Genomic DNA, 25620 nt, shown 5'->3' with positions numbered 1-25620 from the left:
AGTGGCCGGTGAGTGTAAATCTTACAATAGCAAATTTTACAAGCTTAACAGAGTGGCTCTCTGATAAACCACTTTTTAAAGCATGTTCTTACAAAAATAACTTTGTTTAAATGAAAGTATTAGGAATTAACCTCAAATTTACTTATTCAGTGGTACAAATACTCGTATAATGTTTGGATTTTTCAGTTAAGTAAAAAATATAAGTTGATTCTCTGACAAATAAGAGGTACTTACTAAAAGCCATTGAATGGGATTTCTTTTTTTGCTGTGGTATCGAAAGGTATCGACTATCAAACAACTTCACTGGTATTGGTATCAAATATGAAAATTCTTGTATTGTGACATCCCTGTTAATTCACATAAATGTACATAGTAGCCTACACATGAAATTAAATTAAAAAATAGAAGATTACTAGCAGCAGAACCCAGCGTTGCCCTGGAATCTATAACCGTTGAATTTCCCAAATAAAGAAACAGAACAAACATTTTTTTGAAGGTCCTCCAGTCTGGATTCTGTGTGCTGTGGCATTTCAGACGCCCTTGAAATAGACTTTGTTGTGACGTCTGAAGTGGACCTTCCAATTCTTTTTTTCTGTGGCATGGGTATATTAGCGAAAAGCGGGACAATTATAATGTGTTACATGGTATTATGTACAGAATAAGCACCACAGTGAGATGAATTTACGTTATTTACAATACCTCGAAAAGCGAACAAATAGCACCAGTCAGTCAGAAAGAGCAGCACTGAAATCGAACTGTCAGTCGAAAAGCGAGCAAATAGCACCACAAATACGGAAAGCCGGTTATAAAGAGTTTCACTGACACTGTACTAGGATAAATGGCAGGGAATTGTGCTCTGTTTGTAAGGAGCGTCTGTTATGAGCCGTGATGCAATGTAACGGATGTTGGCGATGGTAACTACCATAGACATATATAGGTAGACACCGCATTCACTGTGTTGCCCAGTTGACATGATACGTCAGTGCATCTGCCACATTGCGAGTGGCAAAAGTGCCATTTAAACTAATACAGGTGGATGTGGAAACTGGGTTTTCTGATGAGAAAACAATAACTTTAAAAACAGTATCATTTACATACAACAGACTTTGTCGAATCGTTTAAATGCAATTTTTTATAACCATTTATACACTAATAATGGCAATTATTAAATATTATTATTAAATTCCTCCCATTTAAGTAACATTTCTCGGACTGCCTTCTTCCATCTCTGCAACATTTTTAGATTTCGTCCTGTTCTTACACAACACAGTACTGAAGTATTGGTTAATGTCACCTCACATATAGATTATTGTAACGTTATTCTATCTAGCATCCCACAAAACTTATCCATCGCTTACAACTTCTTCAAAATTCTGTTGCCAGGATAATAACCTGTTCTAAATCCACTGAACATATTATACCTATTCTCTCTCAACTTCACTGGCTCCCTGTTAACTACAGAATACAATATAAAATACTGCTCTTAACATTTAAAACTCTCCACAACCTCACTGATCTCCTACAGACTTACACTCCTCTCGCTCATTCAGATCCTCATCTGCAGCTCTACTTTCTGTACCACACATCAAACTCAGTTCTATGGGAGCTTGAGCGTCTCTCATAGTTCTCCTCAACTCTGGAATTCTCTTCCCTCTCATATACGTCAGCTCAATTCAATAACGCATTTTAAAACTGCCCTCAAAACTTATCATTTGAAACTGGTATACCAATTGTGAATTTTGCACTGTTACTGCCAGTTATCTTTGTGTTTTTGCTGCTTATTGCTTTTTGATCATTCTCTTGTTTTAATTTTACTAATGTTTAATTTTATTGTAAGGTGTCCTTGAGTGCCAAGATTTTAAAACAGGATTTTCTAATGGTCAAATATAACCAAAACAATTGTTCAGCCTTGCCTATGAAATGTAATCCCCCGGGATCTGGTTTGGAGCGTACAGCGGTTTGTACAATCCCAAGCAGCACATGCGTGAGGCATCTTTATTCACTATTTCACTCCACAGCAGTGCCACTCGCCATATTTCAGTGATGTTGACGTACAATGCTGCTGGTCATGCGGCGTCTAGTAATTCTATGTCTATGGTAACTACAGAGAGAAGTGACATACAACTGGTGCTGCATTTGGAGAAAATGGTGGGAGAATGATGCTGTCTTTTTAAGGCGAGTCTCTTTTAAAACGTGCTTGCATATAATGGAGTTTGGCAATGAAATACATCACTATCAGTGCATGTGGGAGTGTGACGTGCGGAAACGCGGGTGTGTGAGCCGGTTACGTGCACTGGGTCGTTGACGTTTTATATCCATATGGCAGTTCCTCTTCACCCGATCAAAGCAGTCGGCCTTCTCACACTTGGACACTTCCCGCCATCTCTTGGCAATTTAAAGAAATATTGGTAAAGAGCGACATACAGAGACCCAAGCTGCCTCTAGATGGCACGGTGGTGAACGTCTGTTGGAACGTGCGGCCATCTTGTCGATAAGTATGGGGTGTCCGTGTGCAGAACGTTGTGTCAGTGAAAAGGTGCCCTGCGCTTGACCACGAACATTTTTCCCAACCAAACATACCCCATGACTCTCCTGCTGGTCACAAAGGAGCCCCATCCCCAGTTTGGTGTGATCGGATGCCCGGTGCAGATTTTTATGGTGGACAAACAAACATACATACATCGACTCTGCTTTATATATTCGACAGATTTGTATGGCGGACAAACATACATACATCAACTCTGCTTTATCTATTAGATTAATATAAAGTATACAGCAATAAAATATTAAAAGTAAAATGATTTGTATCAGCAGCTCTCAAAGATGAGCATCATGAAAAATAAATTTAACATATCAAGCAAAATTTTAGATTTTAGGACAAAACAAGTTAATGGAAATTTGACTGGGTATCCATCCATCCATCTTCTTCCACTTATCCGAGGTCAGCAGCTTGAGCAGAGAGGCCCAGACTTCCCTCTCCTCGGCCACTTCTTCTAGCTCTTCCAGGAGATTCCCAAGGCCTTCCCAGGTCAGTCAGGAGACACAGTCCCTCTAGCGTGTCCTGGGTCTTCCCTGGGGCCTCTTCCTTGTTGGATGCGCCCAGAACACCTCACCAGGGAGACATTCAGGAGACATCCTGATCAGATGCCCAAGTCACCTCATCTGACTCCTCTCGATGCGGAGGAGCAGCGGGTCTACTCTGAGCCCCTCCCGGATGACTGAGCTTCTCACCCTATCCTTAACGGAAAGCCCAGACACCCTGCGGAGGAAACTCATTTCAGCCGCTTGTTCTTTCGGTCACTACCCATACCTCATGACCATAGCTGAGGGTAGGAACGTAGATCGACTGGTAAATTGAGAGTTTGCCTTACGGCTCAGCTCCTTTTTCACCACGATAGACCGATGCAGAGCCCGCATTACTTCGGATTCCACACCGATCCGCCTGTCGATCTCGTGCTCCATTCTTCCTTATCTCGTGAACATGACCTGAGATACTTGAACTCCTCCATTTGGAGCAGGGTATCCAACCCTGAGAGGGCACTCCACCCTTTTCCGGCTGAGGACCATGGTCTCGGATTTGGAAGTGCTGATTCCCATCCCAGCCGCTTCACACTCAGCTGCGAACCGATTCAGAGAGAGCTGAAGATCATGGCCTGATGAAGAAAACAGGACAACATCATCTGCAAAAAGCAGTGACCCAATCCTGAGTCCACCAAACCTGGACCCCCTCAACCCAGTGGCTGCACCTAGAAGTTCTGTCCATAAAAGTTATTAATAGAATCGGTGACAAAGGGGAGGAGCCCTGACAGAGTCCAACTCTCACTGGAAACGGGTAACAAAAGTGAAATGAATTAAAAACTTTTTTTGCCATTCTTTGAAGAAAATAAATGTGATAAGAATTGAGTTATGCCTTTCCAATAAACAAAGCATTCGTAAAGTAGATCAGCTTGGTGCCAACTACAGATGATGCAATACATTTAGCCCATGACACTATTCATATTGCGATTCATTCATCATGGTTCAGCATTCGCACAATATTAATAATTTTTTCAGTTAAATGTACTTTTCTTGTTATTTAATTAGGCATACATAAATATTTCACTTTCATTAACAGCATCTTCAAAATGAAACTATCATGTAAAAAGTAATGTACTGCAACATTTTAAAACAAATTACAATAATTATAAGTAGATGAAGTGTGCAGAGAACCCCAACTTGGAAATTTTGTAGAGTGGGCACATATGTTTAGTCACAATTTCTGTGTCAAGTAGACGAAGAACAACATACAGGAGTAAAATAAATGGAATTCTTTTCCCCCTTTACAGATTCAGCCAAAATATAATGCATGTAATGTTAATACTTAATTTTTATTACTGCTGTGTTTTCGGAATTGTTTGTTAGCAGCCTCCAAAAGATATACATAGGTTGAGTTAGCCAAGGATGCTTTTCTGACACTGAAAATGCTCTTCAAAAATGATGATTTTAAAGTTGTAAATGGAAAATCAGAAAAATGGCATTTTTTCCCCATTATGTTAAGATAAGATCCCGGCTTTTGTTTGTTACAACGAATGCTTAATGGTTTTAATGTAAAAACGGCAAATTAGGGATCCCAGGTTCAGGAATGAAACAGAACTGAATCTGGGCAAAATATATTTGTAGGCAGCTGGAAAAGTATTTAAAAACGTGTGGAAGTGATCTGCAAGACACATTAAAAATAGAAAAGTATTGCAGCATAGCGTGTCTCACAGCCAAAATTCACTTGAAGGCATAATGGAAGAATTACTGTACTTTCTGTAAGAGCCTGTGATAGACCAGAAGTCGGTTACACCTTTGAGTGGCAGAGCCTTAAATGGAACCACTCTTTTAATAAAAAAAAAAAAAAGTAATATTTTGCTTGTCTGCTATAATTAGTGCCCAGTGAAAAGGCGTTCAGTGTTACTGGCCAAATTTATGAGGAGCTCTCTCTATGGTGTACATACAGAAAAGCTGTTCTTCCTGCATTATAATGGGATATTTAATTAATTTATATTAATTTGACCATTTTACTTATATTTTAGCTGCTCTTATTGTTTTGTAAACAACATAGAATTTAAGAATATAGTATTCACAATTTTGACTATTGTCTTATTTACTTATACTAAAATAGTTTAACTCAGTGTATATAACAGTATTTCTCTGTTATTTATTTTATGATTATTTTCCTCAATAATTGTTAATTGACAATTTTTTCTGCATAGTGAAAATAATCTCATTTGTATGACCATGTTAAAATATTAAACAATTTTGGACTTTTTTTTTTCTTCAAGTCCAAGGGAGGAACTATTTATTAGCCACAAATAGTGATTATGGTAAACCATTCAGTTTCTTTTTATCTGTATCACTGGCAAAAATCTTTGATTGGTCGGGCTGTTGTCAAACCAGTTATATAAATGCCTTAAAAAAAACTTACAACCTGTAACCACACAGTCAGCTTGATTTGTAATGAAAGAAGTTCAGTAAAAATTGAAATGAAACAACTGATGCACACCTCCCTTTTGTGAATTTTTTAACAAGATTTTACACTTCCAAGTTCAAAAACAGTTATGAAAAGATGTTACTGTATACAAAAACATTTATGAAAAGTATAATTATTTACAATAACAAAAATAAGGACAATAATGAATACATTTTGTGTTTGTACTACAAAGAGAAAAACCTTATGTCCACTTGAATACATAATTATATTTTTGCACCCCTCATCCATCATTATTACACTGGAAAACATGACAGTAAAAAAGATATGCAACTAAATGTAAAAACAAAGCTCAGGTCATTATTTAGCAACATATTACAGTATCCCCAACCCCCACACCCCCTTTTTTAATGTCAAGGTTGTTTCATTCATGTATGTGGCACAGATGTTATAATTGTCATACCAGATAATTTGACATGGAGATTTGCCTAAATTTAATTGTTTTATAATTCTCAATATCTATGATCTAGCATCATTAATATTTGTTGTGGAGTTCATGCTTTGAATCCTGTAGTAGAAGGACAAATCCATGTCATGTTAGACTGATATGTTATTTTCACCTTTCTTTTGGGCGTTTTTGTTTTTGCTCCATATTCCTAGCCTTTGTAGATCAGTTGTTAACAGGATCAGTTCTAGATTAGAACATGCTTGTGATTTTTAAATACAGTCAATACTTTTTGACGACTGCAGCTTTCTTAAGTTTAGTAGGAAGTGTAGAAGCCCCTGCTTTCTGTGACTTTGACACATGGGCAAACACAGTGGGTATTATTGCCATAACTTTGTCTTCAATTATCTTCCAGAAATTCTTAATCAGGTTCAGTTCAGGACTCTGGGCTGTCTATTTAATCACTTCAGTGTTCTCTGCTTCTAAGAATTTTTTCATCGATTTTGCAGAGAGGAATAGGGCATTGTCGTATATAAAAATGGCTAGTTGATGCTCGCAGGAATTGAACAACATGCAGCTAAAGGAGTTTCTGATACATATTAGTGTTCAGCTTGCCATTTAGCTGTATGGCAGGTGTAACTCATGCTGCAGAGAAAATCCACAACACCACGATGCTCCCTCCTCTGAATTTTACTGACTTCTTCATACATTTTGGGTTCAGCCTTTCACCAGTTTAACAGCAAATATGTTTCTCATCTGAACCAACTACATTAAACTTGCTTTCATTAATCAAATGACTTGGACCAGCTCTCCTCCGTTTACTCAAAATGCTTCTCAGCAAAGGCTAGTCTAGTTCTTTTTTTTTTCTCGCTGATGAGAAGCTTGGTCACTGTAGAGTTGGCCTTCAGTCCTTATTCTCTCAGACGACATGACACTGTATGTTAAGATACATTTTTGCCCTTTTCAGAACTGAATTGGCGAGCTGTTCCAGCTGTGGTGTTGAAACGATCCCCTCCACTGATAGTTTCTGCTTATCACATTGTTTTCTTGTGTATTTACTTGGGGGACTGAATGACTTTGTTTCTTGTACTTCCATATCCTCAATATTTGTGAAGCTACGCTGTTGGAATTTACAGTGGCTGAGATAGTTATCCCATTCCCTTTCATCTGAAGAACCTGGTATTGCACTGTATTGCAGTTATCCTAGAGTGGCACACCCTCTTGTAAAATACCTACCAATGTTGATTATTTGGTTAGTGTTGCCTGGTATTTCAAGACATTGCCTGATTAAAACCAGCTGTTAAGTAGTATAATGTGATCTGTTTGTTCTGTAATTTTGTTTACTGACCACCTTCAATTATCTTGTTTAAATAATTTATTTTGTTATTTTCGATAGTTTTCACTGATGAAATAAGTTCCTTCTATTTATGCCGAGATAACATTTGATTTGGATAAGCAGTGACTTTGTAAATTGCAAAAATGTATTTTGATCGCTAGTGTATATTAGATACTGTATTTGTTTCTGTACTACTTTGTGATATTTTCCTGATAGCTGTGGAAAAGAACCTAAAAATGTGGGAGGAGATGAAGAACGGTAGTGAGTATGGACAAAGTTGCTGTATGAGAGCGAAGATTGATATGAACTCCAACAATGGCTGCATGAGAGATCCCACGCTGTATCGTTGCAAGAATCAGCCACATCCTCGGACTGGAAGCAAGTACAGGTTAATGACACTAATTATGAGACTTTTAAGTTTATGCTTGAAACTTATGAAGATATAAAAATGTTGACTAGCAAAAGTGAGTCAAAAAAGAAACACGTTTAGGATGCGTAACACACAACCTGCAATAAATATTTTCTTTGTTTTTTGTTTTTTTCTTCTTCAAAACTATTTACTAAGTTACACATAACAACAGATGACAAGTTGACAGTGGAGGTGAGGAAACCAGAAACTGCTGTTAACACCATTCATTGAAGAAACAGACTTCTGGAGGTTCACTGTTATTTGTAAAGAGCAAAGTCACAGTTCAGCTATCTTAAGCTTTACTAACTTCTTTTGAACTTCTGGGCACTCTGTGGTTCCATATGCCAGATGTTGATGTACAAACAGTTCATATGACTGTAGTAAAATATAAGGGTCTAGTCTAGTGCTTGATTCAGTAAGTTCCCGGTTTCTTTTGCCACAGTTGCAGCAGCACCAAATTACACAACAGTGCCCTGAGAAGATAAATAGAAAAGAATGTGATCAACAACAACTGGTAATGACTATCACACTTTTGAGCAAATGACAGACTTCCTTGTAACATGAACAGCATAATCTGTAGCTGTAATAATTGTTTTCAAAATTAATGTAACAGTTTTGCTTAGTTTTAATGTTGAGAATGATAAGGAATATGTTTCTTTGTAATCCCTTTATGGCTTGGATTTAAATCCGGCTTAAAAAAATAGTTTGGTTATTGCATTTTTGTCATAGGGATTTTCACTAAGTGTTTAAGTATACAATATGTTATTCTGAATACTCTGAATTATTTAGTGAGTCGTCTTGTTTTATGAATTTAAAGTTTAAATACTCATTGTAAATTGTAATTCTACAAACACAAGAGGATACTCAAATAAATTTTATGTATGTTACGCGAATGAGGATTTTTACAAAATTAAGTTATATAAAATTTATCTTTTAAATAATCTTACAGTTGTTGTTAGAAAACCTTGGACTGACCTGTTGAGTGTTTGGATATTACATAAAACAGTAGTGTCATCAGATGTCAGGAAGTGTAGAGTTTACCATGCCCCTCTGTGGCCTGTGAGAGGATTTAATTCATCTTAAGTGCTATTAATTTACATTTCATTAGTTGTTTGTATTTTAAGAATAGTTGTAAGTTTGTGATGTTGCAGGTGAGTTCATATTTGCAGGGGCGTTAACATATACAGTGGTGTGAAAAACTATTTGCCCCCTTCCTGATTTCTTATTCTTTTGCATGTTTGTCACACAAAATGTTTCTGATCATCAAACACATTTAACCATTAGTCAAATATAACACAAGTAAACACAAAATGCAGTTTTTAAATGATGGTTTTATTATTTAGGAGAAAAAAATCCAAACCTACATGGCCCTGTGTGAAAAAGTAATTGCCCCCTTGTTAAAAAATAACCTAACTGTGATGTATCACACCTGAGTTCAATTTCCGTAGCCACCTCCAGGCCTGATTACTGCCACACCTGTTTCAATCAAGAAATCACTTAAATAGGAGCTGCCTGACACAGAGAAGTAGACCAAAAGCACCTCAAAAGCTAGACATCATGCCAAGATCCAAAGAAATTCAGGAACTAATGAGAACAGAAGTAATTGAGATCTATCAGTCTGGTAAAGGTTATAAAGCCATTTCTAAAGCTTTGGGACTCCAGCGAACCACAGTGACAGCCATTATCCACAAATGGCAAAATAATGGAACAGTGGTGAACCTTCCCTAGGAGTGGCCGGCTGACCAATATTACTCCAAGAGCGCAGAGACGACTCATCCGAGAGGTCACAAAAGACCCCAGGACAACATCTAAAGAACTGCAGGCCTCACTTGCCTCAATTAAGGTCAGTGTTCACGACTCCACCATAAGAAAGAGACTGGGCAAAAACGGCCTGCATGGCAGATTTCCAAGACGCAAACCACTGTTAAGCAAAAAGAACATTAGGGCTCGTCTCAATTTTGCTAAGAAACATCTCAATGATTGCCAAGACCTTTGGGAAAATACCTTGTGGACCGATGAGACAAAAGTTGAACTTTTTGGAAGGCAAATGTCCCGTTACATCTGGTGTAAAAGGAACACAGTATTTCAGAAAAAGAACATAATACCAACAGTAAAATATGGTGGTAGTAGTGTGATGGTCTGGGGTTGCTTTGCTGCTTCATGACCTGGAAGGCTTGCTGTGATAGATGGAACCATGAATTCTACTGTCTACCAAAAAATCCTGAAGGAGAATGTCCGGCCATCTGTTCGTCAACTCAAGCTGAAGCGATCTTGGGTGCTGCAACAGGACAATGACCCAAAACACACCAGCAAATCCACCTCTGAATGGCTGAAGAAAAACAAAATGAAGACTTTGGAGTGGCCTAGTCAAAGTCCTGACCTGAAACCAATTGAGATGCTATGGCATGACCTTAAAAAGGCGGTTCATGGTAGAAAACCCTCAAATATAGCTGAGTTACAACAATTCTGCAAAGATGAGTGGGCCAAAATTCCTCCAGAGCGCTGTAAAAGACTCATTGCAAGTTATCGCAAATGCTTGATTGCAGTTATTGCTGCTAAGGGTGGCCCAACCAGTTATTAGGTTCAGGGGGCAATTACTTTTTCTCACAGGGCCATGTAGGTTTGGATTTTTTTTTCTCCCTAAATAATAAAAAACATCATTTAAAAACTGCATTTTGTGTTTACTTGTGTTATATTTGACTAATGGTTAAATGTGTTTGATGATCAGAAACATTTTCTGTGACAAACATGCAAAAGAATAAGAAATCAGGAAGGGGGCAAATAGTTTTTCACACCACTGTATATGTTATCTATAGAATATTAATATGAAATGTGTAGAGTGTTACTCTTTGGCATAAGAATACTTGTAAGTTTGTGATGTTGCAGGTGAGTTCATATTTGCAGGGGTGTTAACATATATATGTTATCTATAGAATATTAATATGAAATGTGTAGATTGTTACTCTTTGGCAGGCAGTGTTATTTAGTGGTTAAAGCTTTAAACTTCAATCCCTGAGATTATGGGTTCAAATCCCACTATTAACACTGTGTTGCCATCAGCGAGTCACTTCACCTGCCCATGCTTCAATTGGAAAAGCAAAAGAAATTTAACCATTTGTATCATAAATGTTGTAAGTCACCTTGGAAAAAGGTATCAGCCAAATAAGTAAATATGAATTATGAAATTGACTGAATTGAGTCCTGGGAATTAAAACTAAATTGTCTCTTTTTTCCTGTAGAGTATACCCAACATATGATTTTGCTTGCCCAATTGTTGACAGCATTGAAGGTGTAACACATGCTCTGAGGACTACAGAGTATCATGACCGTGATGAGCAGTTCTACTGGTTGATTGATGCTTTGGGAATTCGCAAGCCCTACATCTGGGAATATGCCCGACTCAATCTTAACAACACTGTGTTGTCTAAGAGGAAACTCACCTGGTTTGTGGATCAAGGGCTTGTGGATGGCTGGTAGGACATGAATGCATTTTACTTACAGTATGCTGACCAACTGTTTCAGACTAGAGTGACAGCTTGCAATTTTCCATGATTTGTGGTGGCCACGTCTTTCATCAAGTCTTTTTAAGCTAATAGAGTTAATGACTTAATTGGAAATTTGTGCCAATATATAAATATATATATATATTTATTTATTTATTTATTTATTTATTTATTTTCTTTGTCGTTATTTGAATCTAAAAATGAGAGAGTGGTCCGTACCGTAACTCCCTTACATCCCCAAAAACTAAAGAAAAAATGTAAAGTTTGCTGTTTTCCTACACTGTGGCATGTTGTGGTACAAGAATGACTTGATGCATGCCCTGCCTCATTCCATGTTTCTCACTTTCTCAATTTAGAGACAGCTAAGGGCATTTTATTGTATATGAAATGGCACTATGTATAACTGTTTGAAATGTGTCCCATACATAAGACAAGGTTCTACTGTATGTTTTCAAGTTATAAAACATTCAGAATGACCATAGATTCACATAACCCACCCACCAGACAGATAGTGTTTTATTTATATTGTTTAGGGTTGGAAGGGCAGTATCAAGCTCCAAAACAATCTTTCAAATTCTAGCCACTTATATAGCCAGACTGGCATTCAACTGCTGTTGTCAATCAGACTCAGATTAAAAATAATGATATGATTTAGATGTAGTTGCATTTATTCAGATTGTGTTTTATACAGATTGTACTAGTATGGTAATGCGCATATATTTTATGTTATTGTACACTAGCTTTGCTACTCACCTAACACTGGTTGAAATCTAAGTATTCACCGTAGACCTCAGTGTTAATGTTTGTGTGTTAATTTCATTGGAATGTATTTTGTAAATTTCGCAAAATCTTCTTTTACAATCCAAAACCTTCATTAAAATGTGTTGTTTAGATGTGGTAATTGGGGTGACCATGGAAGTCATTTGAGTTTATCTTGATATTCATTACATCACTTTTAAATTAGTTTAGCAGTTTATACAGGTGCCTGCCATAAAATTAGAATATCATGACAAAGTTGATTTATTTCAGTAATTCCATTCAAAAAGTGAAACTTGTAGATTAGATTCATTCATTACACACAGACTGATGTATTTCAAATGTTTATTTCGTTTAATTTTGACGATTACAACTGATAACTAATGAAAGACCTAAATTCAGTATCCCGGAAAATTAGAATATTGTGAAAAAGTTCAATATTGAAGACACCTGGTGCCACACTCTAATCAGCTAATTAACTCAAAACACCTGCAAAAGCCTTTAAATTGTCTCTCAGTCTAGTTCTGTAGGCTGCACAATCATGGGGAAGACTGCTGACTTGACAGTTGTCCAAAAGACGACCATTGACACCTTGCACAAGGAGGGCAAGACACAAAAGGTCATTGCTAAAGAGGCTGGCTCTTCACAGAGCTCTTTGTCCAAACATATTAATAGAGAGGCGAAGGGAAGGACAAGATGTGGTAGAAAAAAGTGTACAAGCAATAGGGATAACCGCACCCTGGAGAGGATTGTGAAACAAAACCCATTTAAAACTGTGGGGGAGATTCACAAAGAGTGGACTGCAGCTGGAGTCGGTGCTTCAAGAAGCACCACGCACAGACGTATGCAAGACATAAGTTTCAGCTGTCGCATTCCTTGTGTCAAGCCACACAGAAGTATCTCGCCTGGACTAAAGACAAAACTGCTGCTGAGTGGTCCAGAGTTATGTTCTCTAATGAAAGTAAATTTTGCATTTCCTTTGGAAATCAAGGTCCCAGAGTCTGGAGGGAGAGAGGAGAGGCACAGAATCCACATTGCTTGAGGTCCAGTGTAAAGGTCCAAGGTCAACGCAGCCGTTTACTAGGAAGTTTTAGAACACTTCATGCTTCCTGCTGCTGACGAACTTTTTAGAGATGCAGATTTCATTTTCCAACAGGACCTGGCACCTGCACAAAGTGCCAAAACTACCAGTACCTGGTTTAAGGACCATGGTATCCATGTTCTTGATTGGCCAACAAACTTGCCTGACCTTAACCCCATAGAAAATCTATGGGGTATTGTGAAGAGGAAGATGCAATACGCCAGACCCAACAATTCAGAAGAGCTGAAGGCCACTATCAGAGCAACATGGGCTCTCATAACACCTGAGCAGTGCCACAGACTGATCAACTCCATGCCACGCCGCATTACTGCAGTAATCCAGGCCAAAGGAGCCCCAACTAAATATTGAGTGCTGTACATGCTCATACTTTTCATGTTCATACCTTTCAGTTGGCCAACATTTCTAAAAATCCTTTTTTTGCATTGGTCTTAATTGATATTCTAATTGTCCGAGATACTGAATTTGGGACTTTCATTAGTTTTCAGTTATAATCATCAAAATTAAAAGAAATAAACATTTGAAATACGTCAGTCTATGCGTAATGAATGAATCTAATATACAAGTTTCACTTTTTGAATGGAATTACTGAAATAAATCAACTTTGTCATGATATTCTAATTTTATGACCGGCACCTGTATAAAAGCATTATCATAGGGAACCATGAGGAGGTGGCAGTGCTTGTACTCTAGAGTGTATTCCTTTGTGACCATACAGAGTAATCATCAAATCTAATGACTCCCACCAGGTAGTTGCCTCTGCTATTATAGAGCCAACACCATGTTTATTAGCTAGTAGTTGACATTGTGGGAAGAAGGTATTCTTTAGCTTTTTCCAAGCATAAACCTGTCTGGATGGAGCAAATAAGGGGTATAAGATTCTTCAGAACATGCTACGTTTTTCCATTGCTCAAGGGTCAGGTTTTATGTATCGTACCCCGAGATGTCTATTTTTGTGTGCTGACCTTGAGTACAAGCAGCTTCTGATTGGCAGCATTTTAATAAGTTATGATTTTGTGAATTTATTTGTATTTTTGTGGTATTTTTCAATTACTCTTGAATGACTTCATCCATTGTTGTTGCTGAGCTTTCAATTGAAAATACTATTTTTCTTTGCCAGTTCAGGTTGTCTAGTATATCTGACATATGTTTTCATTACTATTGCAAGTGTTCCCATTAACACATTAAATCATTTTCACATTTTTGTGAACAATGAAACTGCAGTTCTGATGCAATCTTTTTGACCTGTTTGTAATTTTGGAAGTTGCCTTATGTTCTGAAAATCACATATCAAAATTAGACTTCTTTTATAGCTGACAGAAACTGCTAAATGGCCATTAATCCATTTGTAACTGCGAATTAGTTCAGTTGAACTACTTTTTTCATGTTAGATTTCCATTATTTTGTCCTAACTCTGTATCTGTTTTAAATATACTTGTTTCTCTTCTTCTATTTACTGTCACTTAAATATCATTCTCCTACCTCTGAAGAAAATGTTAAGTGAAAAGTGAGTTTGAGTGCATTTTTTTGCAACCACAAGACTTCCGACATAACGGCAACCAAATGTTGTTTGTATCTTGAATAAGCTACTTTGAAAAAGTTGTGAAAGAAATTTTTTATTTGTGTTGATCAGTGTGCACTTTGTATAACCAGTCTCTGATTTTCAGGGATGATCCACGGTTCCCAACTGTCCGAGGTGTTCTGCGCAGAGGTATGACTGTTGAAGGGCTTAAGCAGTTTATTGCAGCTCAGGTAAGAAATTTAATTTTTTTATATGCAATGACAATCACAAACAATTTTTATTTTCATGCACCTCAAAAAGGAAACTCCATTAATCTTGATTAATTACAGTTTTGCTTCCATTATTAAGTCATCAATATTCCAGACACTAAGATTATATGTTAATTCTTTATCCCGTCTTTTTAGTTGGTCTTAGCCAAAAAAATGTCCAGATGTTCTCCCTTAGTCTACATTTTATGTTTCAATCTGTGCAAAATAGTTTTATTTTTCTAATTAATAGCATAAGAGAAGGTGTTATAAACCTGACGCTTTAGCACCACAATTCTTACTTGACACTAGAATTACCAAAGCCTACAAAAAAACCTTTCCCACCTTAAATCCGTTCACACATCTCCATTCAGCGTCTTGTGTTGTAAGTGTGTTGATCAGCCCAAGCAGCAAGCAACCTACTATCCCATCCTCCCACAAGCACACTTGTTCTGTTATATTTGTATCTTTTGTGAAAGTGTTTATTTGATATTTGGACTTCAGTCTTCACACATTATGCACTTCATGTCAAAATTTTGTTGTTAGTACTAAAAATTGAAAAACGTTTGTCTTTTAGTTATGTATTCAACATTTCTTGCATTTCCTGTCATCCTACATTTGCATAGATCTTTGTAGACACGGAACACATGAAATGCATGTTTTCCAAATAAAGATATATTTTTTTAGCCTATACAGCTCTAGGTACCTCACTCCCTGATAAACAAGGCTTGAGTTGGTAGACCTTTTTGACATTTCTGCGGCGGTGGGAGGGTGGGATAGCAGGCTGCTTGTTGCTTGGGCTTATTGACACATTTACAACACAAAATGATGCTGACGGAGAGGTGTGGACGGATTTAAGGTGGGCCGGGTATACGAGTTTTTTCGTAAGCTTTGGTAATTCTAGTGTTAAAATAAGCTTGTCAGCAAAAGACATAGGAGATCAAGAGAGCAGAAATTTTGGGAAATTGTTTTAATCTTCAGTTATCTCACTATTTGTGTCTACCTATTCAATAAGAAAAAACCTTCACTCCCAAAAGTTGATGAAGGAACTTCCCCACTTCCTTCAGCTGGTAAAATGCCATGCAAAGCAATTTCATTTTTTAGTATATGCAAGTGCTTATAAAGATATATTCAGCTACATTGTTAGGATGACAGCAGTTGCCGCTCCGATCCTACTGTTGGTCTTCTGTTCCTTTCTTCTTTCACTCATGAAAAAGATCCTGAGATACCTGGAATTCCCCGCTCGAAGCAGCAGCTCATCCCCACCTGGAGAAGGCAGTCCATAGTTTTCTGGCTGAGAACCATGACCTCAGACTCAGAGGTTCTGATTCTCATTGCAGTTGATTTTCACTCAACCATAAACTGCCCCAGTGCATGTCTAAAGTCACAGCTCAATGAAGCTAGCAGGACCACAACATCTGCAAAAACCAAAGAGGCGATCCTGTGGATACTGAACTGGACACCTTCCACTTCCACGAATGTGACTTATTGCTTGCAATGTGAACCAAGCTTTTCACTCTGGCTGTACAGGGACTGAATAGCCTGCATCAGCTGGCCTGATACCCTGCACTCTCGAGGCAACCCCCACAGAACACCCAAAGGGGTTATATGCCTTTTCCGAGTCCACAAAGAACTTGTAGACTGGTTGGGCATACTCCCATGAACCCTCCGGAATCCGTGTGAGGATAAAACTTGACTAGTTTTTACATGCCTGGAACGAAAACAGTATTGTTCCCCCTGAATCCGAGATGTTGCCAACAGCCAGGTTTTCTTTTGCGGAACCCTGGCATAGGTCTTCCCAGGGTGACTGAGTTGTGTGATCCCACTAAAGTAGGGTCCATCCCCTCTCCAGTAATTTAGTTCCAGAGCCTGTGTTGTGTATTGAGGTGAGTCTGACTATATCTAGATTGCACCCTTCAGTCCCATTTCTTAAAGATGAGGACCACCAACTCAGTTTGCCAAACAAGTGGAACTGTTCCCGACCTCCTTGAAATGTTGAAAAGACTTATGAGGAAACACAGCTCAACAACATTCAGAGCCTTTAAAAATTCAGGGTAAATATCCATCCCTGGAGCTTTGCCACCAAGGAGTTTTTAAACTTTATTTTTTTTAAACCGCCTCATCAACTGCTCAAGTGATCAGTGAGTCCTCCTCCAAGTCCCATGACTGTGCTTCCTCAAAGGAAGGTATGCTAGTGGAATTTAGGAGGTCCTCAAAGTGCTTTTAACTCCACCCAACTATATCCCCAGGTAGGTTTAATAGCACTCCATTCCTTTATAAACCACATGAGCGAAGCCCTGCTTCTCTATCCTGAATTGCATGTCAGATTTTGCTTCTTTAACTGCCATTGCCATGCTCCATTTTTGCATCTGAAATCACACAGGCAAAGCAAGCTCCAAAAACCTCCTCCTTCAATCTGATGGCCCCTTTTACTACTGGAGTCCACTACAAAGTTTGGGGATTCCCGCCAAAACAGACACCAATGACCTTACCTCTGCAGCTCTCTGCAGTCGTCTTAGCAGAGGGGTCACAGATCATGGTCCATTCAGGTTCAATGTCCCCTACATTCCTCGGAATGCAAAAGAAATTCATCCAGAGCTGTATAAGCACAGGCAAGTGTCAGAGTCCTTCCCTTTACTTGAAGTAGCTGAGAGGTGACCATTCCATCCACTGGCATAAACTCTAATGTGCATGTACGTGTGCTGAGCCTGAAGGCTACAAGAAAGTCCACATCTGCCCAATACCTCAATAGTTAAATAGAGTCCATCCCCTCTCCAGCAATTTAGTTCCAGAGCCCGTGCTGTGTATTGAGGTGAGCCTGACTATATCTATATTGCACCCGCCTATCTCCTGCACTAGCTTGGGTTTCTTTCCCACCATAGAGGTCATATTTCATGTCCCTAGAGTCAGTTTTGATGATCACAGATTGGTCTGCCAAGGCAACTGCCTTTTATTCCCACCCAAGCCACAGTTACCCTTAAGGGTTCCTGAGAAGGACCCTTATGGCTCCTCTTGCAGGTTTTGGGCTTTCTGAAGGATGGACCCATGTTACTACTTTGAGCTGTGCTCGTTGGTGTCCCACACCTAGAAACAATTTGCCTTGGGTGACCCTGCCAGAGCAAATTCCTTAAGACAACATAACTCCAGGGATAATTGGGACACACACACTCTTCCACCACGATAAGGTGGTGATTCACTGAGAGGACATGTGCTCATCCCTTTTTGGCTAATAGGCCTTCAGTGTGAAATGGTTAATCCAACCAATTTAGTATATGACTAATAATATATTTTATGTACCTGTAGGATAAATTAAATTGTCTACCATCTTGCAGTGCTATGGAAAACATTGAACACTAATAAGTTAGTTTTAGGAGTCAAATCTAAATCAAATTTAAAAAGAAAACCTAAACATATGTAAAGAATTTGAAGTTAGTAGGAAAAATTACTTAAAATGTTAGAAAAGAAAGAGAAGTCTAAAGTTAACTGTAAATTACTGAAATGCAAAAAAGCTGAAAATGTTTTAATATGCTTACTGCGGCATGCGGCACTGGCCGCGGAGGAGGTCTCGCGATGTTATACCGCGAGAAGTGGAACGTTTTGCCGATGTCTGTCCCTGCTTTCAACTCGTTTGAATGTACTGTATGCAAGTTACCTGGATCTTCGCCTACCGTCATCGCTGCTGTTTATCGTCCACCTAAACCGAATAGTGACTTTTTAAATGACTTTGCTGCTTTCCTTGCTCAGCTTGTCATTGTCTCCCCTAATATTATTTTGCTGGGTGACTTCAATATTCATATGGACAATGTAAATAACCCTCTTACTAGAGACTTTATGTCCTGCCTGGAGAACTTTGGGCTCCAACAGTTCACCAAGGTCCCCACTCATTCAAAAGGACACATTTTGGACTTAATTTGTTGCTCTGGTGTCTCTTCTCTCGATCATACAACTGATGAACTGCCTTTCTCTGACCACTCTCTCCTCTCTTTTAATCTTCAACTCTCTATATCTATCCCGAAGCTACCCCGCACAATAACTTTTCGCAATATCAAGAACATTAATTTGGACTCTGTTCGATCCAGTATTGAATCACATATTGCCACTCCTAATTTAACTACCGCTGATGAGTTGATTTTGCATTATAACACCAGCCTTCATCATATTCTGGATTCTCTTGCCCTTTTAAAACAAAGTCTGTTTCATTTTCCCTCTCTGCCCCTGGTTTACTTGAACTTCGTCTCATGAAAGCGAAAGGCCGGCAATTAGAGCGACTTTATAAAAAACTGGGCTCGCGGTTCACAAAGATATGTATTTCCACCATCTTTCACATTATAAGGATTGTATTAATCAAACTAAATCTGCCTACTATTCTAATATAATCAGCATGAATGAAGGCAACACTAAATCATTGTTCTCACTCCTCAAACGTGTCACCCAACCCCCTGATTTGTGGCCATCACATCTCTACTCTTATGCCTTTTGTAATTCTCTGATGTCATTTTTTATGAACAAAATCGAGAGTATCCACCACTACCTTGCTTTGCAATCCGCTCACACTACTACTTCTGAATTCTTCCCATCTACTCACCCTTTTTCTTTCTTTCAACTTCCCTCCACCTTAGAAATATCAGATATAATCCTTCATTCTAAGTCATCCACCTGTCTGCTTGACCCCTTACCTACATCACTTGTCAAAGCCTGCCTTCCATCTCTGCTCCATATTATATCTGCTATTATCCATTCTTCTCTTTCAACTGGAATTGTTCCTGCTTCATTCAAAACTGCTGTAGTAACCCCAATTTAAAAAAAATCGGCGCCGATCCATCTAATTTTAACAACCTGCGTCCGATCTCTAACCTACCTTTCTTATCCAAAATCCTAGAAAAAGTGGTAGCCAAACAGCTCCACTCTCACTTATCCCTGAATAACCTGTATGAACAATTCCAGTCTGGTTTCCGCCCACTCCATAGTACAGAAACTGCATTAATCAAAATAACTAACGATCTTCTCATGGCAGCAGACTCCCGCTTACTCTCTATCCTCATACTACTTGATTTGAGTGCGGCTTTTGACTCCATTTCTCATTCCATTCTTCTCAATAGACTATCTTCCATTGGTGTCACCCACATTGTCTATAACTGGTTCACATCCTACCTTTCTGGCCGCTCCCAATTCATACAGCTCAAATCATTTTCATCTCACTCTGTATCCGTTACCTCAGGAGTGCCTCAAGGCTCTGTCCTGGGCCCCCTTCTGTTCACCATCTATCTCCTTCCTCTGGGCAATATTTTCAGGAAATATAATATCCATTTCCACTGTTATGCAGATGACACCCAGCTTTATTTTTCAACTTCACCCACAATCACCCTCCCACCTACCACCCTTACTGACTGTCTGGCGAAATCAAAAACTGGTTTACATTTAATTTTCTTAAACTCAACAGTGATAAAACAGAGATCCTTCTTATTGGTACAAAATCCACATTATCCAAATCCCATAACTTCCCTATTATAATTGATAACTGTACTCTATCCCCCTCCTCTCAGGCCAAAAGTCTTGGTGTCATCTTGGATAATAACCTCTCCTTTCTTTCACACATCAATACTATTACACGATCTGCCTACTTCCACCTACGTAATATCAACCGTCTCCGCCCCTCTCTCACCCCTCACTCTGCTGCAGTTTTTGTTCATAGCCTTGTCACCTCTCGCCTTGACTATTGTAACTCTCTTCTTTTGGTCTCCCTCAAAAAACTCTTCACAAACTTCAATTAGTCCAGAACTCAGCCGCCCTTTATCACGAGATCTCCTTCTACTCACCACATCACTCCTGTTCTGCATCAACTTCACTGGCTTCCTGTCAAGTTCCACATCGAGTTTAAAATCCTTCTGCTAACCTTTAAAGCTATTCATGATTTAGCCCCCCCATACCTGTCTAACCTTCTCCACATCGTCACCCCTTCCCGTATTCTTAGATCATCCTCCTCAATTAAATTGACTGTTCCTCCCGCTCGTCTTTCCACAATGGGGAACAGAGCTTTCAGTCGTTCTGCCCCCCGACTTTGGAATGCACTGCCTCCTGAGATTAGAAACATTAATTCATTCTCTCTGTTTAAGTCTTCAGTTAAAACTCATCTTTTTAAACTTGCCTTCTCTATGTAAACACTGTACTGTATTGTGTGTTGGGTGTTGTGTAAAGTGTACGGTGTCCTTGAGTGTTTGAAAGGCGCCTATAAATAAAATGTATTATTATTATTATTAAAGAAATAATAAAGAAAAGCAAAGCAAATAGCACAGTAGCAAAGCCAAACCAAAGCTTATATTTCCTTGTCTTTGCTTTGTAACAGAACAGTTTCTGAGATTACCACTAAAGGAGAAAATATTGTAGATGTTCAGTGAACTGTCACATGATAAATTGCAGTATTGTTAACATTTTACCACTATTGTCTTATTTTTATCTCTCACTATTTTTACAAACCCATTAAAAGATGTTAAATGGTTTCTGACATGCCTTGAAGATAACTGGATTAGAACTTCAGATAAAAATGTAACATATGGGAAACTTGTATACAGTATATTTGTTCATCAGTGGGTTAAAATTAAAACCAGTTTTTAATAAGTATAAAAGTATGATAAGTGTGAGTTATATTTTATATAAATAACCTGTTATATTTCATGTTTAATTTCTCTTACATTCTTTTACAAATAGAGTTTGTGAGAGAATTAAACTTAATAATGCCAAGTGAGCAAGGGCACTGTAGCATGTGAACAGTTATAGGCTTGGTATGTCTTCATAGGAAATAGAGGTTTGATTGTTTCCATTAAAATATGAATATTTAAATGTGGGTTAAATATTTTGGAAGCTACAGATACCTTCCCATATCATTTAAGCAAAAATAACAGTGACAGTGTAAGTTTGCCACAAAAGTGTATTTATGGAAAAATCATGCACTGAAATTGTTTAATTATAATTGTTTTACCTTTGTTCACAAAGCTTGTTGTAACTTGGGCCAGATTAAGTGCATGTACGGTAGTTAGTATATTGTCACCTGAAAAACGTCTATGAAAAGTGTGGGTTAAGGTCAGATGTGTCTGCTTGGTCTTCACAAAGTATCACAGGACTGCTCAGACTTTCTACTACTCTGACATCATTTCACATCAAAACAGTACTGACACTATCAGCCATCAGTTAGCTGCTAGTTTTCATGTAGTCTTTGGTCTAAATGTACTATACATTCCGTGCACCACTTAAATGTTTTACATATTGCCTGTCAACTTTTTACTTACCTTTTAATCATTCAAGTATATTATATATATTATTTTAAGTCACACTGCTGCCATTTTGTATACTTAGCCTAAAAAAAACTTTTATGCATGTGAGTGCGGGTACTTAGATGAAAATAATGAAGTTAAAATTGTTAGCAAAATTGTATATTAATACTGTATTTTGAAGTGTACTAAATATTTAAAAGTATGTAAAGAAAATCAATAATTGATGGAAGGCTTTATTTTATATAAAACTTTTATGTAAAGTAATGAAATCAGTCAGTTACTTATTTTCTAATCTGCCTATTCCTGAACTTGGAAGTGAAACCAGGTCTCCTTACTGCGAGGCAGCAGCACTACCCCTGTAAATTTTTATTCATCATTGCTGAAGCACAATCATTTATGTTGCTTTAAAAGTTTACATGTATGCTGTATTTGTTACTCACTTCTAAGCCTGACCTTATGATATGATTGTAACAGACATTTATCATAAAAATTTGGCAAATTGCAACAATTTGTTTAGCTTCCTTCAAACAACAAATGTGTGATAATGATGCAAAGAAAATATAATTTCTTGTTTTGCATTTTTTTTTAAACTAACAACTTGCCGTGCGCTACGCTGTGCGTTGGATGACCACAGTTGAAGGACTCCCTGTTTAAACGCGGCTGCCAGTCGTGAACTGGGTCCTTCATCGCACCACATTTGATTTTTGTATGGGAAACAAAATTTCAAAACAAAACCCATGATTCACGAAGTGTGGGACGCAGACTAATGAGAATCGTATACGTTGTGTAAAAGGTTATAAGGAAGAGGAGGATTGATACCGTTGAGGACGTCCTGTGCTTGTTGAGGGGGCATGTAGTGGTAGTTCATTGTGCCCCCATTGAGGCAAAGGCTAAGGCGCTATTATAGGAACGTATGTGATAAAGTTTAAAGTTTTGGGAATGCTGATGTGTATTAGAAAGTAAACGTTGTATGAGAGGGTGTGCACTCACAGCTTGAACGATGTACCGTGGAGACGCGTCGTTGAGGTAATATCTATGAGTGGTGAGTGTCAGTTTGAGAGCGTTCACTCGGAGTTTTTTGCGAGGCCGTACGTTTCTGTTTTGCAATCGTAAGAACCTCTCGTCGGGTGTCTCATTGGCACGCTTTTGCCTCTTTCTTTCGTGATCATGGCGTAATCTGTCTTCTCTCTCTGTAGGGGTTTCAGTTGCCTTTGGTTGTGCGGCAGAGACGCGTCGTTGAGCTAATCTGTGTGAATGCTGAGTGTCCGTTTCTTGCGAGTGACTGTCATGCCTTTGCCTCTTTGCTTCGTGATCACGCTGTAATGTGTCCTCTCTCGCAGCAGCAGGTTTAGTTGTGTTTCGATTCGGCATTGTTCCGTTAGGTCTCCTCCGTACAAGTGCACATGGGTAGCTGAAGACTGAAAGGCATAGTGAAACACACGAATTGGTGACCAGGGGAACCATCCGACTCAGACTCGGGGCTCGAAATACTCAAGTGCACATGTTGTTTATAATTTTTTTTTTGTTTTGTTATGAACTTCCCCAAAACAGTTGATCCCTGTAAATAGTTAATAGTATATCAACAATATAATCTGTTGTAGTATGGGCGTTAATTAGCGTCACACCTCATAACCTGCATACACCACGTGTTTGGCTGTAACGCCAGAAGTGCTGTGGACGCTGTAAGGGTAGGTTGTGGTTTCTGTTTCTTTCGTGATTTTTTTTATTTAATTTTATTGATTATTTAATAGGCAGAAGACGTTAATGTCACGCTCTGTCTATTTCTTTACTTTTGTTTTGAAAAGATTTTCGGGAACAGGAAAAATAAAAGCAAAGGGGAAAGAACGGAGGGGGGTAAGCAGGAATTCTGAGAGGGGACGGACTGGGGCTTTTCTACGGGGCGGCTATACAGCCAAAAGGAACACGAACACCACGCTGGGCTTTTATTATATATATTGTCTGAAATTATTAAAATATTCTCTTACTATTTATAAATGTCTCTTATGTTTAAAAAAATGTACGTGATTTTTAACAAAAGTTATAAATGTTAAGAATTTTGTTATGCTCAAATTATTTTACTTGGAGATGTTGCCATAAATTGAACTTTTAGAAAGTAATAGTACTGATTCAAATATGAAATAGTAGACTCGTTTTCTAAATTTGCTTTTTAGTTTGCTTGTTGTTCTAACACTTTGATTTACGGGGATGTGTATTAATACTTTGTCTTTTAAATGAGCCACATTATGTTTAAAGTGTGGAATTGAAGGGTATATGTAAAATACTCCTTATCAGGGTATTGTTTTTTTAGCTCATCCATCATTAAAACCTTAACATCTTATCAGTGACAAATTATAAACTTGTGTTCCTTAAACAAAAGTAAAACTACTAAAATCATTTTTTCAATATGTTGTTTCCAGGGTGGATCAAGATCTGTTGTAAATATGGAGTGGGACAAGATCTGGGCATTCAATAAAAAGGTATTTAATGTTTAACAAAATTCCAATGTAAATGGGAAATCGAATCTGCAGTGATAAACCCTTTGTAATTCATTTCTCAGAGATTTTTTTCTATCAAGTAAAGTAACAAAATAACATTCTTCTGCTTTTCAGGATAGTTAACTTTGCTAGATAAATAGTTTTAACCTTTCATATTTAATTTTTGTACATTTTAGTCTACTTTTTGTTTAATTTAGGTGTTATATTTTTTCCCCTTTTTGAAAGTAGTTTTGCAGAGAGTTAAATATAAATGCATCCAAAACCATCCAGTTCCCACCAATAAAGTAAGATTTTATTTGCTTGCCTCATTTAGTAAAATATTTAGTCATTTTTAATTTTGTAAAAAACATTTCTGAACCACTATAGCAAAGTGTCCTGCCTTATATGTGTCCTAATTTACGCACTGATACAATAAAATGCAATATGTACAGTGCATCCGGAAAGTATTCACAGCGCATCACTTTTTTCACATTTTGTTATGTTATAGCCTTATTCTAGAATAGATTAAATTCATTTTTTTCCTCAGAATTCTACACACAACACCTCATAAAGACAATGTGAAAAATGTTTACTTGAGGTTTTTGCCAATTTATTAAAAACAAAAAAAACTGAGAACACATGTACATAAGTATTCACAGCCTTTGCTCAATACTTTATCGATGCACTTTTGGCAGCAATTACAGCCTCAAGTCTTTTTGAATTCACAGAGCTGTCCTGAAGCCCCTCCTTTGATATCTTGGCTGTGTGCTTAGGGTCGTTGTCCTGCTGAAAGATGAACCGTCACCCCAGTCTGAGGTCAAGAGCTCTCTGGAGCAGGTTTTCATCCAGGATGTCTCTGTACATTGCTGCAGTAATCTTTCCCTTTATCCTGACTAGTCTCCCAGTTCCTGCCACTGAAAAACATCCCCACAGCATGATGCTGCCACCACCATGCTTCACTGTAGGGATTGTATTGGCCTGGTGATGAGTGGTGCCTGGTTTCCTCCAAACGTGATGCCTGGTATTCACACCAAAGAGTTCAATCTTTGTCTCATCAGACCAGAGAATTTTGTTTCTCATGGTCTGAGAGTCCTTCAGGTGCCTTTTTGTA

The 25620-nt window shown here is 38.1% G+C and overlaps 1 protein-coding gene across 3 annotated transcripts in view; it reads left to right on the top strand.

Annotated features, from left to right (window-relative positions):
• Positions 1 to 25620, top strand: part of eprs1 (glutamyl-prolyl-tRNA synthetase 1) — a 228993-nt gene that overhangs the window by 78707 nt on the left and 124666 nt on the right. For all 3 annotated transcript variants that reach the window (XM_039748322.1, XM_039748323.1, XM_039748321.1), the window contains exons 9-12: positions 7450 to 7621; positions 10882 to 11115; positions 14668 to 14752; positions 24453 to 24512. In XM_039748322.1, the coding sequence (XP_039604256.1) occupies positions 7450 to 7621; positions 10882 to 11115; positions 14668 to 14752; positions 24453 to 24512 (551 nt within the window). The remainder of the gene's footprint in view (positions 1 to 7449; positions 7622 to 10881; positions 11116 to 14667; positions 14753 to 24452; positions 24513 to 25620) is intronic.

Source organism: Polypterus senegalus, chromosome 3 (assembly GCF_016835505.1).
Source record: "Polypterus senegalus isolate Bchr_013 chromosome 3, ASM1683550v1, whole genome shotgun sequence".
Classification (NCBI taxonomy): Eukaryota; Metazoa; Chordata; class Cladistia; order Polypteriformes; family Polypteridae; genus Polypterus; species Polypterus senegalus.
This window is presented reverse-complemented; position numbering and strand designations above follow the sequence as displayed.